Source organism: Petaurus breviceps, unplaced genomic scaffold (genome assembly GCF_028583685.1).
Source record: "Petaurus breviceps papuanus isolate PSGF00001 unplaced genomic scaffold, PetGlider_PUasm1.0 178, whole genome shotgun sequence".
Lineage (NCBI taxonomy): Eukaryota > Metazoa > Chordata > Mammalia > Diprotodontia > Petauridae > Petaurus > Petaurus breviceps.
The window spans coordinates 5761896-5782237 of record NW_027185777.1 but is presented as its reverse complement, the minus strand read 5'-3'; the positions used below and the strand labels follow the sequence as shown (position 1 = coordinate 5782237).

General features: G+C 37.3%; 1 protein-coding gene across 9 annotated transcripts in view; it reads left to right on the top strand.

Annotated features, from left to right (window-relative positions):
- The window catches only part of ADAM22 (ADAM metallopeptidase domain 22), a 270825-nt gene that overhangs the window by 115232 nt on the left and 135251 nt on the right, over positions 1–20342 (top strand). For all 9 annotated transcript variants that reach the window (XM_069086210.1, XM_069086211.1, XM_069086212.1 and 6 more), the window contains exon 4: positions 15930–15996. In XM_069086210.1, coding sequence (XP_068942311.1) covers positions 15930–15996 — 67 coding nt within the window. The remainder of the gene's footprint in view (positions 1–15929; positions 15997–20342) is intronic.

Sequence of the window (20342 nt, the reverse complement as noted above, 5' to 3'; positions counted from 1 at the left end):
TGGGTAATCTGGTGTAGTGATACTTTTCCTATTCAAGAGAGACTCAGCCCTTCATTTTAATGTAGACAACCTCCAATCATGTTAATCAATGTTAGATTTGATTGCTGTTTGTTGGACCACCTAATGTTTTGAAGGGTAAACTGAGTCTGCTGCCATGATGGCCTTTGGTCTAAGAGAGACTGTCCAATGACCATCCTTTTATTAATAGCCTGCTGGCCTTATTAATAAAATGGTTAAATGAAGCAGAAACTATGTCTCTCAAACCTTTTTATACATCATACCTTTTAATGGCCCGTGATAGTAATGCACCGTCAAGTAAGAATCTCAAATGGATGGTAACACCATAAGTTGGGCCTCACTTAAAATCACCTGGGAAATGGAGGACAGATAACTTGATTCAATAAGCAATTCAATTCAATTGACCTGAAACATGTGGATAAATGGGATCCATACATGGACACACATGTACACACCGTCTGCTATGCTGGAACAAATGAATGCTTTTATTTATGGACATAAAAGCTTATTTTTGTATTCCAAGAGATTGAAGCCACTCTCAGATATTATATCCTTCGTATGGAAAAAAATATTTTCTGAGTGGCACCCATATTATACTGCTCAGGGTCCCCTCACTGTGACAGAATTCAACATGAACTTGGAGATAAATACCCTATCCTTACTCCACCATGTGCTCAATTCACAGACCCCTAGATTAACTCAGCTTCCCTCTTCCCTTAAGGAAAAAAAAGAGAGGGAGATTCATGACTGAGTCAGTAATTAGATCCAACCTCCAATTCTCTTGAAGCTCTTCTTGAACATGTTCCTTCCAGGCTGACATTTTGCCCTCAATTAAGGATGTCTTGCTTGATGATAGATTCTAATCCACCAGGATTGGTCTTGATCTTGACTTTCACTGAAGTTTGGCTTGTAACCCATTCTTTTGGTGCGTGATATGTCTTAGGCATCTAGTTACCTTGTCTGTTCTTTTGTACCTCTTCTATTTCCTGGGCCCAGCTAAATTCATCTCATTGGGAAGATGCTGTTAGTTCCCTGAGGAAGAAGGGAAATTGCCACAGCTAGAGAAAGAAGATATTTCTTCCAGTAAGAACAAAATGGATGAAAGATGTAATGGAGCAAATTTAGGTTTATTGTCTGGAAAAACACCCACAATTGGACCGATAGAGGAGTAGAATAGTCTTTTTCTAAAAGCAGTGGAGGCCCCACTCATTGTAGGTCAATAAGAAAAGGCCAAAGGGCCATTGTCCGGTGTATTGTAATGGGGGCTTTTGACTTATTTTTTTATATTAATGTTTACTGCCAGCTTTGTGTTAACAATGGCAACTTCAAATAATGTTGCTATTTCTTCCTTAGTACCTGGACTGGTAATACCTGGTAGATTATTTTAAAAGTACACGATTTTATTAAATATATACATTATTGCATTTTTATAACTAATGGTGAATTTTCTTTGGGGAAAAAAAGCAGTATTTTATACTTTCATGCTAAAGCTTGCTCCCTTTATATTATAGAAAATTTAGTGCAGCAGTCTTTCAAAGCAACAAGCTCTTATTATGTGTCATTCACCATGCTAAGCTCTGGTAATAGAAAGACAAAAATGAAATATTACAACCTACTGACTAGATTTAACACATAAACCAGAAAATGAATACAAAATAAAAAAGTGATATCTTTTTCTTTTGTGCTATACATAAATAAGCTTTATACTATGTCAGGCAAATTTCTCAAGAGGGAAATATTGATTTATTTCCTGCCTGAGCCAGACCAGCTTGGGACAGCTGATTGTTAAATTTTCAGTGTGAGCAAATGCTTAAAATCAGGGATTGCTTTATTGTGTTGTTGATTGTTTAGACTTAAGAAAGTGATGGAGAACATGTTAAATTATGCAGGTTAAACTTAACCCCCTCCCAGAGAACCTATTGTTAAGCATTTACCAGAATACTGTTCTTGGTTTCACTTCAAAATCTACCCACTGCACCCACTCATACACTTGCTTAATATACGGGAGAATGGAAATTATAGGACCCTTCTGACCAATATGCATAGCATTTAAAGTACAAAGGTTTCCAGTCAGTCAACTGACACTTATCTTTAGCATAAAAAAACACTGCTACTCATGTATTCTTATGCATGGGCAATCTTATAAATCAGAAGTTGAGTCATTATTCTGATCACTTCAATGAGTTACATTAAAGACAAAAAGAAAAAAAATATGTGTATGTAAATGGAAGGTTTAAATGAGCTGGCTGAAATCATAAGAAAAAAATGAAAACTTTTTGGGAAGGTTTTCCCTTAAAGATCAGTAGATTATTCACTGCCCTTCACCATATCAAGTAGAACAAACTTAGGCTCATTGTAACTTCGGTTTTTAATTATTAGAAATTTTGGAATTGGAAGGGAATGATTTTAAAATAACTCTTCCCTTGTGACTTGTTGGTGTCCTAGTTATGAGAAATTCCAGAATTTTAAGGGGATGATTTGGAGGTTTAAAAAAAAATCAGGTTGAAATTGTAATTGAAATTGAAAATTCCCTTTTTCGTATTATAATGGATTTAGTGCCCACATTATCGAAGATTATGGTTATCATTCTTGTGGAAGTGCTGAGACACTAAAGTGACAGGAAAGTGACATTCCCTAATTGATGCATCAGTAAATTAATGATATTGAAAAGCCCATTGACCTCTTCTGAAATGAACAAACTCATATTGAACCTATGTAATAGAGATGATAACATTTATCATAGATCTCTCCCCTCTGATTTATCCTGTAGAACCATAACCAGATTCACCTTTTAGAATACTTTGACACCCTTCTCTCTGTGCATCTTTCATATACTCATTTTTTAAAATTTTGAATTCAAAATTCTCTCCTTCCCTCCAGGACCTTCCTCACACAACCCAGAAGGCAAGCATATTTAATGATACCCTTTTACATGTGAAGTCATGCAAAAAATATTTCTATGCCAGCCATTTTGCAAAAAAATAAATAAAGCAAAAAAAAGTGAGAAAAAATATGCTTCAATCTGCACTTGGAGTTCATCATCTCTTGAGGTGGATAGCACCATTGTCATCATGAGTCCTTTGGAATTGTCATGGATCATATATTGATCAGAGTAGCTAAGGCTATCATAATTGTTTATCGTCATCATGTGGAGAGTAGTATTTTGTTTTTGTGTGTTTTAAGATTGAGATGATTTGGAGAATTCACTTTCAACAATGATGACAACTCACATTTCCATAGCACCTTAGGATTTACAAAGCCCTTTCTTTACAACAATCTTGGGAGAAGTACATGTATTATTGTCCCCATTTTACAGATGGAGATTCTGAGGCAGAGAGAAATTATTTGCTCACAGTGACATGGCTGGTTTGTGGAACCTATGGCAGGTTGAGCCCAAAGATTATGTTTTGTACTTCTTCTGTGATACTTATCACAATGTAAGCCTATCGCAGATTAGTAAATATATGTTTAATTAAGCTAAATTTATCATCCTGCTTTCAGATTTCTGTAGTCATTTGCCTGATCCTGTATATGTTAATTATAAAAAAAAGTATTCATATACTAATAGACTTCAGTGTTGTGTAGTAGAAAGAGCATCAAATATGAAATGGGAAGCCCGGGGTTCGAATCCTGGCATTTCCTCTTGGTACCAAGTTAATATTAGTTAAATCACTCAAATTCTGTGAGCCTCATTTTGGTCCCCTATAAAATGAAGGATTTGGACTAAATAAACTCAAAGGCTCCTTCCTGCTTCAACTCTCAGATCCCATGACTTTAAAGTGCCATTTAAACATGTTATCATTAATTATTAACAATTTTAATCATTAAAAGGTTTCCTAAAATTCAGGAGTTAATAACCAACTAATTAACTTTATGGCTATAATTAACTCTAATAGTTAATTAATAATTTACTTTGTTATTATTAGTTTATTGTTAAAAGTTAATAACTTTAACTGAGTCAATAACTCTACAGTCAAATTCTTTCTTCATGCAATAAATATTTTCTAAAGGCCTACTATGTGTAACATACTGTGCTGTGTTCTAGACAGATGTAAAAATAACTAAGAACCATACCCCCAAGAAGGAAGTAATTTTACCTTTTCCTATTTTTTTTTACAATTTCACTTTAAAAGGTTTAATTAATATAAATTCATTAGCAAGACCTTTATAGTCAATTTTACTTAAACTTATTTGCAAACAATGTAGCGTAGTAGGTGGCAATTGTATTTTTCTTCTGAAATTGAAAATGGATACTGTTCGATGTGCATTCAAAGGGACAATCTTACTTCCCCTTAAGTGCAAACAAGCTGCATACAGTGAATTTACCCTCAAACAAAAACTTGCTATATAACCTCAGAAAAAAACACATTGGTTCTGGGTTTTGGTTTTTTTTCATTCAACCATATGTTGAGTGAGTGTTTAACAAATGATTTTATTGTAATGCACAAGCTCAGGGGGCCAGAATAAAGGCTGCTTTGGGATTGTCATATGTGGCTTTCTTGATTCCAGAATAATTGAAGTATCAATCAAAATGTAGAAAGGATACATTTTGAGATTATTCTCTGCCATGAATGAAAATTAGGCAAGAATATTTTCTGAGTATATTATAATTTTCATCCATTATCTCCTGATCCTATTTACACATTTATATTTAAAGATGCTATGTAGCTGAGGAGGCATCTGACATAGGTAGGTGACAAATATTATCCTCCTTTTAAGGGAGAAAACAGAGAGCCTAATTTTTTACTTGCTCAAGACCCTGATATCATTTGTTTCAACCTTTCAGCCCAGGCTTGCAAATTGTGTCATTTGTTAATAAGTATGACAGTGTTTCTGACCTTTGGGTGACATTGCTAATTGAGGCATCATTTTAAAGATTGGGGTCTGTGAGATGATATTCATTTAAATTTTTTTCTGTAGTAGTCGGTTTTTTTTTAAATAATATTTTATTCCCCCCCAATTACATTTAAATATAATTGTTAAAATTCTTTTTTTTTTTTTAAGTTTTGAGTTGCAAATTCTCTCTCTCCTTTCCCCCTTCCTGAGATAGTAAGCAATCTGATAAAGGCTATACATGTGCAATCATGTAAAAGCTACTTCCTTATTAGTCATTTTGTGGAAGAAAATTTGAACTAAAAAAGGAAGAAAGGAAGGGAGAGAGGGAGGGAGAAAGGAAGGGAAGGAGGGAGGGAGGGAGGGAGGGAAGAGGAAATAGAGTATGTTTCTGTCTGTATTCAGACTCCATCAGTTCTTTCTCTGCAGGCAGATAGCATTTTCCATCATGAGTCTTTTGGAATTGTCTTGGATTATTGTATTGCTGAGAAGAGCTAAGTCTATCATAGTTGATCGTAACACAATGTTGCTGTTACTGTGCACAATTCTGATTCTCCTGGTTCTGCTCACTTCATTCTACATCAGTTCATATAAGTTTTTCCAGGTTTTTCTGAAATCTTCAGTAGTAGGTGTTTTTAAAGATATATGCAGCAAATATTTACTCATTCCTAACTTTGGACACTGAATTTTCATTTATGATATAAGTTCACTTCCCTCTTTTCCCTCCTCCTATCCCATCCCTAACCCAAGATATGATGATATTTTGAATCCTTCAACCTGAAACTTTAATAGCAACCAAATGTGTGATAGTAGGCAAGTGACTTAAGCTTTCTGGGACTCAATTTATTTTTCAGTGAAACAAGGAGATTGGACTAGGTAGCCTCCCAGGTGAGGGGTTTTTAAAACTTTTTTTGTGGTAGTCTGGTGAAGCACATAGACCCCTTCTCAAAATGTTTTAAATGAATAAAAAAAGTCATAGGATTAGAGCAGAAACCAATTATATAACAAGTGTTACCAAAAATAATTTTTAAAAACAACACAAAATATTTCCTACTCTAAATTTCCTACTTTAAGGATTTCCAAAATTCTTTGACTGATGGAGAATGGCCTTTTTATAGCAGCCACACTTGCTGGCAGGTACAATAATAATATTTACATATCATTTACTATGTTCCAGATACCATGTTAAGTACTCTACAATTATTATCTCATTTGATCCTCATAATAATCCCGGGAGGTAGGTGCTATTATTATCCCCATTTTACAGATGAGGAAACTGAGACAAACAGGGATTAAGTGATTTGATCAAGGTCTTCCAATTATTAAGTGTCTGGGGCTTGATTTGAACTCAGAGCTTTCAGATTTGTGCCATCTAGGTGTGCCCACATTCACACCCTGTGATGAGGTGGGGAGATCAAAACATTGCAAGGCAGGGGATAAATTACGAACTGGAGCTGTTCCCCCCATGCTGACTATTGTCCCAGGCTCAGTGTCCCCAGGCTGACTCCTTCTTCAGTTAGTTTCCAGGGTGCTGCTGAGTGCTGGGATGCCTCCCTTTCCAGCAGTTGAATGTCCAGCCTCTTTCTTCTCCTTTTCCAGCACACTCCCCACCCCAGCTGCTAGTACTATCCCCTAAGACCTCATCTTTATTTCATACATATTTGACACATGTACATGATATGTACTCTGATAGAATGGGAGCTTCCAGAGGATTGGGATTGTTTGTTTTTGTCTTTGTTCCTAGAGTGCTTATCACAGCTCCTATCACAGAGTAGGAACTCAATAGGTAATTCCTTTGTTGATTGTGGATCTGGTCTGGTGCTCAGCACATATACCACCAGATCTAGACTGCATTATTCCAACAGCTAGTATGGGTTGTAGATGCATAGTACATGCTTGTTGATTTAAATGGAATTTTTATGTCAGTGTTCTCTGGGGGCTGGGGATGGGACTAGGCCTGTCCTTGCAAAGGCTGTTATATTCCTGAGATGGCAACAGGGGGAGTCTAATGGGAAAACTGAAGAGAGGAAAACCCTAGCATGGGTGGGCCCCATTAATTCTGCCACTAAAGGCTGGAATGGGAGACAATAACACCCAGCCGGCACACGGAGGCCGAGGATGGAGTTTATTAGCATCCTTACAGTGACAGACTGATGATATGCAGTAAGGGAGGGGAAAGGGAGAGCTGGAAGAACAGAAGGAAGCCAGAAGGGTTTGTTTCTGAGCTTTTGACTTTTAGGGTTTTTTTTTCCCTTTGCTTCTAGACATATGATTTGTATAATGAATGTCATGGGGAAAAAATCGTAGCCATATATAGGGAGAAGACTTTATTTTCAGCCATAGCTTGGTAAAGAAATGAAGATGGAAAATATGAAGCATGAGTTCCCCAAAGAAGATGACATCCTACTGGACCTATGCAAAACACTTCTCAAAATGTAGTAGAAAAAGCATGAGCCTCAACTATTGAGAAAACTGGATTTGAATCCCACTTCTGATACTTGATATCTGCCTGCCTATTGCCATGACACTTAATCTTTCTGGGCCTCGAGTTCCCTCATCCCTAAAGTGGGGATAAGAATACTGTGGTACTCCCCTCACAGGACTGTTTTAAGGATTATTGTTATTAGTCCTTATTATTGTATACCTTTATATAATATGCTTCAGTAGTCCTCAAAACAGATATTGGAATTATGCCAGAAAAGTTACAAAAAATTGAAAATATCCTTTGGCCCAGAGATCCCACAACTGGGATGATATCTCAAGGATATTATTGGTAGTCCCAAAAGACCCAAGTATATAAAATTATTCTTATTGCTAAAAAAAGAAGTGGATAGTTCTAAGGTACTATCTTTAATAGCGCACGTTTCTTTGACATTGGAAGATTTACAAAATGCTCACCCCCTCAGAAACCCACTATGTGGGTAATCAGCTCCATTTTTAGTCACAAATATGACAGAAGAAAATTGATTTTTCCAGGATCACACACTGGGATTCGAACCTAGGTCTAACAAGTCCCTCTGGTGCTTTTCCTCCTGATTAGTAAATTATGACATTTAAGGTATGTTATACTTTAAATAGGCTTTTGTGGGATGGCCTGTGAAGTTTTTAACCTGTATTACATTATTTCTATGGAAAAAATGTATTCCAAGTTCCACATGACTGATTCACAACCTTTTAAAATGCAGCCCTTTTGTTAGCTATGGACAGATTGTGGTCATAGAAATTAGAATTCTTAAAGGCCCTCAGCCTCCTAGATTTTCTGCAGTCTGAACGAATGTATGGGTATGGAAGTTTGCTTCTTAATATTTCATTCTTTCTTGCCTTTTCTTGCCAAGCTTGTCAGGTTTAGTTTTTGGATTGGTGTCTTTAAGCAATGGTTACTCTTCTTGGCCCAGAAAAGAGAGTTTGCATTAATGCTAGTGGGCGGAGCATTCCCAGAATATTTTAGATGGATAAAAAAGTCAGAGCCTTAGAGGTTAATTAGTCCAGCCTGTCACTTTACAGATGAGGAAACTGAGGCCAGAGAGGCTAAATCACTTATCCAGAGTCATGCAGGTAGTATCCCCTACCAGTCAAAGGGGCCCGAGAAATCACCTAGTTCTGTTCCCTCATTTTATAACTAAGGAAACTGAAGCCCAAAGAGATTAAGTAAACCCTCATGACAATCCTGATGCCTTTTCTTGGTCACTGTGGGCCTGCAACCTTCTCATTTGCCCTTCATTCATTTGGATCAGTCTTTGCTTGGTGTGATGTGAATGTAGCTGCTCAGTATCACTGATAGAATAACCCTCCACTTCCTCTTTCCATTGCTGTCCAAATAATTGGACCATTGGCTTATTCTGCTGCTTATGATGACCTTCCAACTCTGACTACATCATTGTACAAGAAAATTTCCTTTTACTGGAACCATTACACTCCCTCCCCCTACCTCTATTAAATTTTAGCTATGTACAACCTTGACCTTGGAGAAATGAAAAGAAAACACATCTATCTCTTTGGGAGAACAACTATGGAAGTAAAATTCTGCATACTTTGTTAGATTCAGTCACTTTGTTGGCTTGCCCTCCATGAATGTTTCTCTTTATTGATTTTCCTTAAATGTTTTTCTTTCCTAGAAGGAAGGTTTTGGTCATGGGGAGACGAGTCTTTGGGAACTTTAGGAGAAATGCTTGATATTTTAAAAGATAATAAAAAACAAAAAAAATGTGAAAAATTTTTAAAAATTCAGCTTAGTATTCACTATATTCATGAAGTGCTTCCCTAATAATCAGCTAGCCTCCAGTCTACAAGCCTTTTCAAACCAAGTTAATTAAATATAATTCATTTCAACAGGCACTTTCTGAGCCCTTAATAGACACATATCCTTTTTACTTATCTATATATCATATCTGTGTTGGTTAATTGTTCTGTCCCTTTTCTCCACTATCCTCCCAACCCCCAGATAACGACTAACCGTGAATCCTCTTCGTTCTTCTTCATCTTTTAAGGCTGACTTCATTTTTATTAGTAGGCAGGGACAATGTTTAACCTTTACCGTTTCCCCTTACCCAAGGATCTAATACAATGGGTATTTATGGTCGATTGAGGAAAAACTTGAAATCAGGGTGAGCCAGGGAGGGGATGGAGAGCATAGAAAGCATATGGAAGGGTCTGATAGGCAGCTCAGAAGACCTCAGTTATAATTTACACAGGGAAAGTTATTACCTGAGCGAAAACTAGACAAATCACTTAATCTCTCTAATCCTGTTTCCTAATTTGTAAAATTGGAATAATGATTCTCGGACTACTTATCACACAGGGTTGCCAGCAAGAAGGCAAAGTGCATTTAAAAGAGCAATTATTTTTATTTCATAGATGCCTTAAGGCCATTTATAGTAGTGTGTTTATAATAGAGCTTATTCTGTGTCAAACTGCCTGTTTCCCTGTAGCTTAACCTGAAGCACTTGTGTCAAACATTGATTTTGCCTTTACTGAAGCATCATTGAAATTCCTAATGGAAAAGACAGCACTGAAAACATAGTTTTTGTTCTTTTTTTACTGGCTTGGTCACTGAATTTAGCTCAAATAGAGCACAATGGTTCATTTTTGAAAATATATTTGAAATATATATATTTGAAAAGAGATGCCACATATAATGGGCTCCAAATCAATCTATCTCTACCTGGAATATATAATGCTTCTAGTCAGTAAGCCATCCCTTCCTCCTCTTTTCTTCTCATCTTTTTTGCATGTTTTCTTATAAGCTGAAAGTGCTAAGTGTTGTATTGGATGAAAAGTTCAGTAATTTTCCACAGCAAAATAAGATTCCAAATGGTTTGGGAGAAAAATGATGATGTGAAATTCTTAGAAGATAGGAAAGGGAAGCATCTCTGCATTCTCTCTTCCATTTCTAAAGATCTGATTATCAACTCCAATTACAAAAACTAACTTGGTGTCAAGGTGTAGGATGTTAACCTGTTTCGGCCAACTTATTTTCAACTAAATGATGGTTTCAGCCAGTAGGAGGCGTGGCTACAAAGTAATGGTACTCAATTTTTTTTCCAACAGAAATACCAGAACTCTTAAGTCAACCTAGGGTAGCTGAGTGCTTACTCTCAGTGGTACTGCTACTGCCAAGGTTATTTTTGAGACTTCTCCCTTGTAATTGTTTTTATAACGTTTGCCATATTCTTTTGAGCATTCTTGGTGGTGGCGAATCTTTGACCAAATACATCCTTGGAGGTATTTAATTTTTGGAAGCTGACAAAGGTTTAGAGTTCTAAATTCTGGTGAACAAAGTCAGCGATTGAATTAAGTAATATTATTTTTTGGTCAGAAATAAGGTAAGGAGATGGATATTTTTGTATATCTTCTTACCTGGTGGGCAATGCAACTGCAAGAGGAGCTCTAGAAATGACTTCAGCTATAGCAGACCCCTTGAAATAACTGCATGCCCATGTAGGGGAACCATCTTGATGGTCAGTGATCATTTGGATGCATGTTTCTGAGTATAATAGTGTAATATATAGGTATACATATTTAAATGCATATATCTCTTACACTGTCATGTATATCTTCCTCAGGTTCTCACACACATATGTGTGTATATATGTTTAAATTAGTCTACACATATTTTTAATCAACATATATATGTATGTATACATATATATTTTAGATCAGTCTTTTTTCTTTGGAGTATTGGCTTATGTTCTGAAGGAACTTGAGGAAAACATATGTGACACAGTATAATATATACTATTATACTCAGAACTTATACATTCAAATGATTATTGACCATCAAGGCACTCCACCTAATATTTTATGTATGTATATATGTATATACATAGATACACATATATATGTATACATAGGAATTATATGTATGTGCATACATACCAATTCAGTAGGAGTACAGTCACAGAGGGAGAGGAAAGGACAAGAAATTTTGGTCAGAGTTAGAAATTCTAGAGGTTGAGACCTTGGAAGGTGAACACTTCTGTGTGATGGCAAGAATTATGATAATGGTTACCCTACTGGTTGGATGTGGTAGTCAGACTGATTCAGTAAAGGGAGAGGGATTGTCATGGAGGTGATCTTCCCAGAGGAAAGCCAGTTTTCCATTCATTGAAGACATTCTTAAAGAGAAGATTAAGGTTTAAGGGAATTTGGGGAGTGTAATAGAACAGACATTATGAAGGATAGATTGAGAGGGGCCGGAAGAAAGACAGGAAGAGACAGAATGGGACTAATGAGAGGTACAGTTGGGTAGGGATACGAATGGGATGAATGGAAGAAAGAAGTTTTTATCTTAAGTGGTATTTCAGGGTCATAAGGATTAGGGAAGAAGGACACAGAATAGCATTTTAGTCATAGTGGAAGGGGAGTGATAAATAAGGCAAATTAGCTAAGTAACAGAAGAGCTTATCAAAGTCATTAGTCCCAGCTGTCCAATTAGAATGCCAGTCTGCTAGAATGTTGGGTAGAATGTTTCTTCCTTTCCAAACTTAGCTATCTAGGAAAGAGAATTCTCTCTGGCTAAGTGGTACCTCATGATAAAATAAGGAAGGAGCTGGTTTTTAAAAAAGTTAGAATCGAGGCATCTTTATGACAATAAGTTGGGTTGAAATGCTTTTTATTGAATTCCAACAGTTGATCCCTTAACAAAAGCTAATATTTTTGAAAATTAAGAATAATAAAATGTTCAACAAAAATAAAGCTGGAAATATGGGGATGGAAGGGACTAAGTTATGGAAAGTTTTAAATGCTGGACCAAAGATTTTATATTTATCCTAAAGGCAATAGGGAGCTTTTGAACATTTTTGAGTAGGGGAGTAATGCGATCTATATTTCAAGTTTTGCTAAATTAAATCATAGGCCACAGATATGATGGGTAAAGAGACATGTGAAGGTCTTGTCAATTCTCATGGACTTTATGCTTTAGTCAAGCTTACTGTCCTTGTCAGGCACTTTGTATGTTTGTTCATATTAGTCTGTGTGCTTAGAAGGTCCTTTCCTGGGTGGAGCCAAGATGGAGCCATAGAAGCAGGAAAACTCCATGAGCTCCCCCCATAACCACCTCAAATACCTATAAATATGACTCTAAACAAATTTTAGAGCTACAGAACCCACAAAGTAACAAGAGAAACAAATCTCCCACTGAAGACAGCATGGCAGGCCAACAGGAGGGGTCCATTGCAGCTTGCGGAAAGCTGAGCCCATCCTTGAGTGAGCCTGCACTTTTAGCCCCAGGGCAACCACGACCAGCAGTGGCTGGAGCGGACTTGGGGAGAGTGGATCATCAGCAGCTGTGGTGGTTTTCAGAATTATCAACCCATAAATACCAAAGGCAAAGTAAAAGGTCAGTGTAGAACTCTGTTGGAACTAAGGGGTACAGAGGCGCAGTCTGGCCCCTTCCCCCAGGGCAAGAAGTGGCGAAGATGCTGTGGCCGCAGCATGGCTGCTTCGGAGCTCCTGGCCTGCAGATCGTAGAGGGAATCAAGCGACCATTCAGAGGGTAATTGCTCTTGCTTTTACCTGCTTGGATCTGGATCACTATCTTGAGTAGAGGTCCTGGGGTGTATGACCAGTGAGCCAGAGCTCACATTGTGCATAGAGAGGGCACCCAACTAATAGCTCTGGCAGCTGTGAAAACCCTAGCAATTTGGAAAAAAGTTCTCCTCTCTGGAAGCAGAGTTCTACTGTGGCAAAGAGCTCAAAAGTCAAGTAATTGAGTGGCAACAGAGCAAGCAAAGGAAGCAAAGCAAGCACAGCAATCAAAGCTTAGATTCCTTTTTTTGGGGACAAAAAGGATCACAGCATGGAATGGGAGGAAGACAACAAAGTCAGAACTCCTGTGCCAAAAGCTTCCAAGAAAAATATGAATTGGTTACAGGCCATGGAGGAGCTCAAGAAGGATTTTGAAAATCAAGTAAGAGAAGTGGAGGAAAAATTGGGAAGAAAAATGAGAACAATGCAAGAAAATCATGAAAAGAGAGTTAACAACCTGACTGAAGAAAATAACACCTTCAAAATAGAATAACTCAAATGGCAAAAGAGGCCCGAAAAGCCAATGAGAAGAAGAATGCCTTAAAAAGCCAAATTTGCCAGATGGAAAAAGAATCTCAAAAGCTCACTGAAGAGAATCATTCCTTCAGAATTAGATTGGTGCAAATGGAAGCTAATGACTTTATGAGAAATCAAGATCCTATTAAACAGATACAAACAAATGAAAAAATAGAAGGCAAAGTGAAATATCTCATGGGAAAAACCGCTGACATGGAAAATAGATCCAGGAGAGATAATTTAAAAATTATTGGACTACCTGAAAGCCATGATCAAAAAAATAACCTAGAAATCATCCTTCAAGGAATTCTCAAGGAAAATTGCCCTGATATTTTAGAACCAGAGGGCAAAATATAAATTGAAAGAATTCACTGATCACATCTTGAAAAAGATCCCAAAAGAAAACGCCTAGGAGTATTATAGCCAGTTTCCAGAGTTCCCAGATCAAGGAGAAAATATTACAAGCAGCCAAGAAGAAACAATTTGAATATTGTGGAAACACAATCAGGATGACATAAGATCTGGCAGTTTCTACATTGAGGGATTGAAGGGCTTGGAACAGGATATTCTGGAGGTCAAAGGAACTAGGATTAAAACCAAGAATCACCTACACAGAAAATCTGAATATAATGTTTCAGGGGAAAATATGGTCATTCAATGAAATAGAGGATTTTCAAGCATTCTTGATGAAAAAAACAGATTTGAATAGAAAATTTGACATTCAGATACAAGAAGCAAGAGAAGCATGAGAAGGTAAACAGGGAAAAGAAGTCATAATGAACTTATCAAAGTTGAACTATTTTCATTCCTGCATGGAAAAACAATAATTGTAACTTATGAAACTTTTCTTAGTATAACAATAGTTGAAGAGGATATAAATGTGTGTGTGTATATATTTATGTATACATATATACATACATATATATTTATATAGGAGGGTATATGTGAGTATGTGTATACATGTGTACACGTATACATAGACAGAGGGCACAGGATCAATTGAATAGGAAGGGATGATATTTAAAACATAAAATTAAGAGGTGAGAGAGGAATATAATGAGAGGATATAGGGAGAGACAGAATAGGGTAAATTATCTCATATAGAAGAGGCAAGGGAAAACTGTTACAATGGAGGGGAAGAACAGGAAGGCAAAAGGGAATGGGTTAACCTTACTCTCCTTGAATTTGGCTTAAGGAGGGAATAACATGCACACTAAATTGGGTATCTTACCCTACAGGAAAGTAGGGGGCAAGGGGATAAGAGGGGGGATGATACAATGGAGAGTAGATTGAGGGTGAGGGTAGTTAGAAGCACACACTTTTGAAAAGGGACAGGGTCAAAGTAGAAAATAGAACAAGTGGGGGGTGGGATAGGATGGAGGGAAATATAGTCAGTCTTTCACAATATATCCACTATGGAAATGTTTTGCGTGACTACACATGTACAACCTTTATTGAATTGCTTCCCAGGAAGGGTGGGTGACAAGGGAAGAAGGGAAAGAATCTGGAATTCAAAGTTTTAAAATCAAATGTTTTGGCATTGGGGTTTTTTTTGCTTTTTGGAGGGCAGTTGGGGTTAAGTGACTTGCCCAAGGTCACACGGCTAGTTTTTGTGTTAAGTGTTTGAGGCTGGATTTGAACTCAGGTTCTCCTGCCTCCAAGGCTGGTGCTCTATTCACTGTGCCACCTAGCTGCCCTAAAATCAAATGTTTAAAAAATTATTATTATTATTATTTTTTACATGCAACTGGGAAATAAGATATACAGGCACTGGGGTGTAGAGATCCATCTTGCCCTACTGGAAAGTCGGAGGGGAAAGAGGGAAGATATAGGAGAGAGCAGATTGGGGGAGGGGGTATACAGTGGGATTGCTGTTTTGGGAGGGGTGGGTAGGGGAAAGATGGGGAGAAAATTTGTAATTCAAAATCTTGTGGAAATGAATGTTGTAAACTAAAAATAAACATAAAATTAAATAAAAAACAAAAAGATCCTTTCCTTCTTGTGCTCCTTGATTTTTCTGCTTTTTCCCATCCTTCCCATCTAGCCCAAAGGCCAGTTCCATTCAGCCACTTATTTCTTCAGCTGTTGGCGTCTCCTTCAAATAACCTCATAACACTTTACACTCCTCTCCTGCATTTTATCATATCTAATTTGTTTAATGTGCACATCTGTCTAATGTGTCATGATGTGTACATCCTCCCCTTTCATGAGATGGTAAAGTTGTGGAAGCCAGTTTCCTTGGTTTATTCATCTTTGCTCTTTTTATGGTTCCTGGAATAGTGCACTGCACACTCTAAACACGTAATAAAGGCTTTTAGAATGACTGAATTTTGACCTAAAATGTTTAAAGGAAAAGGACAGAATGAAGATTTTTTTTTTGCTAGAAGTAGTTGTTTTTTAGTACTTTAGTCGTTGCATGCTTTCTGCCCTGCCTCTGCTGCCTATCAGAACTCAGTATTTGAAATTTGGGTGGAGAAATTGTTAATCAATAGATTTCTAATGGCACCTGTATTCATCTCACTATTCCTTTATTTCAGTGACTTGCTGTCATCTGAATACCTGGAGAGACATATTGACCATGGAGGAAAGATTGTGGAAGTTAAAGTAAGTGAAACTTTTCTCATGTCTATGTGTGTATGTGTGACAAATTGTGAGACTTTTGCTTTTAGACAAAAAATAAAAGTCACATTTTCTCCCTTGTGTGAATTCTAATTCAAACAGCTAGGGCACTGGACCTAGAATCATGAAGATTTGAGTACAAATCCAGTTTCAGATACTTTTTTTGTGTGACCCTGGGCAGGTCACTTAACTGCTATCTGTTTTAGTTTCTTCTCAGTAAAATGAGAACACTGTCATACTAGCATTTACTTTCTAGGGTTGTTGTGAGGAGAAAAAAAATATTTTAAAAGTGCTTTGTAAACCTTCCAATGCTATATAAATATTAGCTGTTGTTGTTATGAAACAGCTTGGAGATTGAATTTATAATTCATTACTTATCCCTGATTGGGATCCCCCAGTTTGGGGAAGCTTCACTTAATAGATAGAAAGACAGATGTCCCTGAGATACTGAAGTAGAATAATGTATTTTCTTAAGCACAAAAGATGGATAGATAGACAGACAGACAGTCAGGATAGATAGATGGATGAGTGAATAGATAGATCGACAATCTAGATAGAGATAGACAAATAGTCTAGATAGATACATATACAGAAAGAAAAGATAGATCAGATAAGTTAGGTAGAGACAGACAGACAAAGTGTGTACACATTTAGATGTTACTTTTCCCTTTTGGACATGTTAGTTCCTTTGGTGTTCTGCCTTCCTTTCTATCCTTAGGGCTCAGCCTGGTGCCTGGCACGTACTAAGTGCTTATGTAATAAATGTTGTTGACCATTGACTGCTGGTTCTGTGTCCTCCTGTTGAAAAGGAGGAGTTAGTTTCAGAAGGCACTCCCATTCAGAAACTGAAAAAATGGAGTACCATTCCCTGCCTCCTGTGGCCAGCAGGACCCAAGTGATGCTGACTCCCTGAGCCCGTCTGGCAGGTGTGGGGAGTATCAGCTTTCCAGCATCTGTGGGGGCAAGACCTGTGACTGAGAGCCTGGAGAGAGCAGAGTCCTGCTTTTTCATCAATATCCTACAGTGGAAAGAACGCTGAGTCCCTCGCTTCCTTGGGCCTTTATTTCCCTCCCTGTAAAATGGAGGAATTGGACTTGTTAGCCTCAAAGATGCCTTACAGCTTGAAATCTATGAATTTATAACCAACCTTACCAGTTAAATTTGCAATAAATGATTGTTCAACACCCTCCCCTCCGCCCCTACCCTCATGACTTGCTCATTTTAGTGTGATATAGGAAAAGAATAGTTTTAGCTACAGAAGGAAAAATAAAAGAGAATCCCCAAACCCTGAAAGTGCATGGTCTAGATGAGTTTTGATTTTTATAGAATACTTTTGCTTGGGTTTGCTCCCTTTTGATGTACAGTAACATCTTACTAACAAAGACTTCAGCTTTGCCTTTGTAGAAAAACCCCTTCCTCTCTCTCCCTCCTGCACCGTTGGTTTCACTACTTTCCTCCATTAGTTAGAAGAAGAAAATGTTCCCCAAGGCACTAAACCTGGTATGTTGTCACCCTCAACTTTTGCCTTAAAAGGAAAGTATGTAAGTCATTCCTGAATTATCTTTAGGAAATGGTATTTACCAAAGATTTTCATGAATGCTTAATCACTTCCTAGCCTGCAAACTGCCCCCCTCCCCCCATTCCCAGTGTTCCAAAGTCTAGGGAAATGGAATGCCAAAACATTGTTTGAATATTTCCCCTTCTCCTCCCCTTAGGAAGCTGCATTGATCCCATTGATCACCTTCACTTGTTTCCAATCCATTAAAAAAATCTAATTCAAAAATTTCCTCTGGGTTTTCTCCAGGAACGCAGTGCAGCTCTTGAACCCTGACCTCCCAGTTTGAATTTCAGATGCTATTTACTTCCCTGCTGGCCCTCCTCTGTTGGACTTTCAATGTAGGTTTTTCCCCTCCCATTTAGGAAGTCTTTTTTTTTTTCCACTGGGACTCCTTCAGCATCCAGTCTCTCCTTCTTCTGTCAGTGATCCATGTACTTACTTTCAGGGTATGTGAGTGTGTGTATATGTGTGTTTATTTTCAAGTGAGACTTTCTATATAGCCCTACATTGCTCCTTTTATTTTTCTTTTCTAAATGTCATTTTTAAAAATTAACCTCTTATATGTCAGCTTTCTGTTTTAAGATTTTTTGGTTTTTGTCATTGTTGTTTTGTATGTACATATTCAGCTCATTGTCAAGGGCTATTTATTATTTTAAGGACAAACAAAATCAAGAAAAGAGTTCTTTTCCCTCCTCATTACTCTGACTCTTTATAAAAAAGTATACGCATATTTTTGGTGATACTTGGTAGGAATGAAATTATTATATTGATTTTTGCGGTCAAGTGCCTAATAGAAGCCTGCTGTTAATTTCAAATGGTGTCTGAATCTAGACTTTTTAGTGGTTAAATTCGGGGGACTTGCCTCCACTGATGCTTGGAAAGCTGATACTTGACTCTTCTTGCAATTCTTCGAAGAGCAGCTGCCAGACCAGCTCAGGTGATTACCACCACTTGGGTCCTGCTGGCCACAGGAGACAGATAATGGTACTTCATTTTTTAGGCTTCTGAATGGGATTGTTTTCTGAAACTAACTCCTCCTTCATTTGTGAGTAAATTTATTTAAAAGGATACGAAGTGAAAGAGAGACTAGATATACTACTGTATGAACAAACTAGAAACAGCAGGAAACTTTAGAACTGTCAGATTCATTTATAGGAAAACATTATTGAGATTTTTTTTATCCTTCTGTGGAATTATGTATTAACATGGTTATTTTTAATTTTGCTAGTTGAAATAAACCTGATTCAAAAAGAGGGGGAAAAAGATTGTAAATAAACCAGGTTTAATGGGAAATGTGTTTTTGAACTATTCCTAACATTAGGGTTTGTCTACATATTATCTGTAATGGCATCGTATCATATGACACTTCCTGTACTGAAATCTTACAAAACCAAAAAGAAGAGGTCTTGAAGAGGAAAAGGGACCTTATTGGGAGCCATCCTATGTGTTTAGACTGGGAGGGAATGTGATGCTATAATAGGAGTGGGATATTTGGAGTCAGAAGACCTAAGTGCACATCTCAGTTCTGCCATTTAGTTAATCACTCTAGACCTCAATTTCCCTGGTTGTAAAAGGAGTGAAATGGATTTGATCACCTCTATTAGAACAGAAGCACCTTGAGGGCAGCCCCTATCTTGTATAAAGGCTGTCTGTTATTTTGAAACCTCAGTGTTTAGCACATAGTAAGCATTTAATGGGGCAGCTAGGTGTTGTAGTAGATGGAGTGCTGGGCCTGGAATCAGGAGGACCTAAATTCAAATTTAGCCTCAGACACTTCACTAGCTGTGTGACCCTGGGCAAGTCACTTAACCATGTTTGCCTCAGTTCAAATGAGCTTATATGAGCTGGGGAAGGAAATAGCAAATGATTCCAGTATCCTTGCCTAGAAAATTCCAAATGGGATTTTGAAAAGTTGGACACAACTGAACAACAACAAAGCATTTAACAGATCCTTTCCCATTTCTTCCTTATTTTAAGATAACTTTTAGTTCTTAGTCTATGATCCTATACAGGACACTTTAAAAATAAAAAATGTTTGGAGAATGGCGTTTCCTGATTAATTTTAAAAGTACAGATTAACTCAGAGTTATTCTGGTTAATCTTTTTCTTTCCTTAATGATATTCCTGCACATTCATTATCTTGCTGGCTTTTCATGAACATCCTGTAATTATGGTGATATATGTTATATATATGCACATATATGTATATGTTTAAAATAACATACAGGAATATGAAGCACCTGAAGGTTAGGAGGTTATAGGATTTTCCCTAAGTCACACACACAACTAGTCTGTATTGGAGTTGGGACTCCAACCACCCTGCTTTCCACAATGTCTTATATTATTTTCCTGCCTTGGTAAAGACTTTAGAGTGAGTATCATTTCATGGCTCCTTGATGATGGGACATCCTTGAGCTTCAGAGTCATTACTGAACACCCATCCTCACTGGGGAATACTATGGTCACAGAAGCCAGAAATGGAGGAGATTGAAACTGCCCATACACTGAATCCTAACCGTCCAACTCAAGTGCACCAAGAATAGCTCATTCATTGATAACATGATTGTCATTCTTTATCCTTTTCCCTAAGGCTGAATGCAGCAACATGTTCTTGGTAATTGAGATTTCCTGACAGCTAATTGAGGTTTGTGCACTAGGGTAGAAAGAGAATGTATCACAATTTGATTTTATTGTTTGTTTATAGCTTTTGTCTCTATAAATATTGTGTTAATTCCATGGGAATCTTAAACTATTTATTTTTGGTCTTTCATTC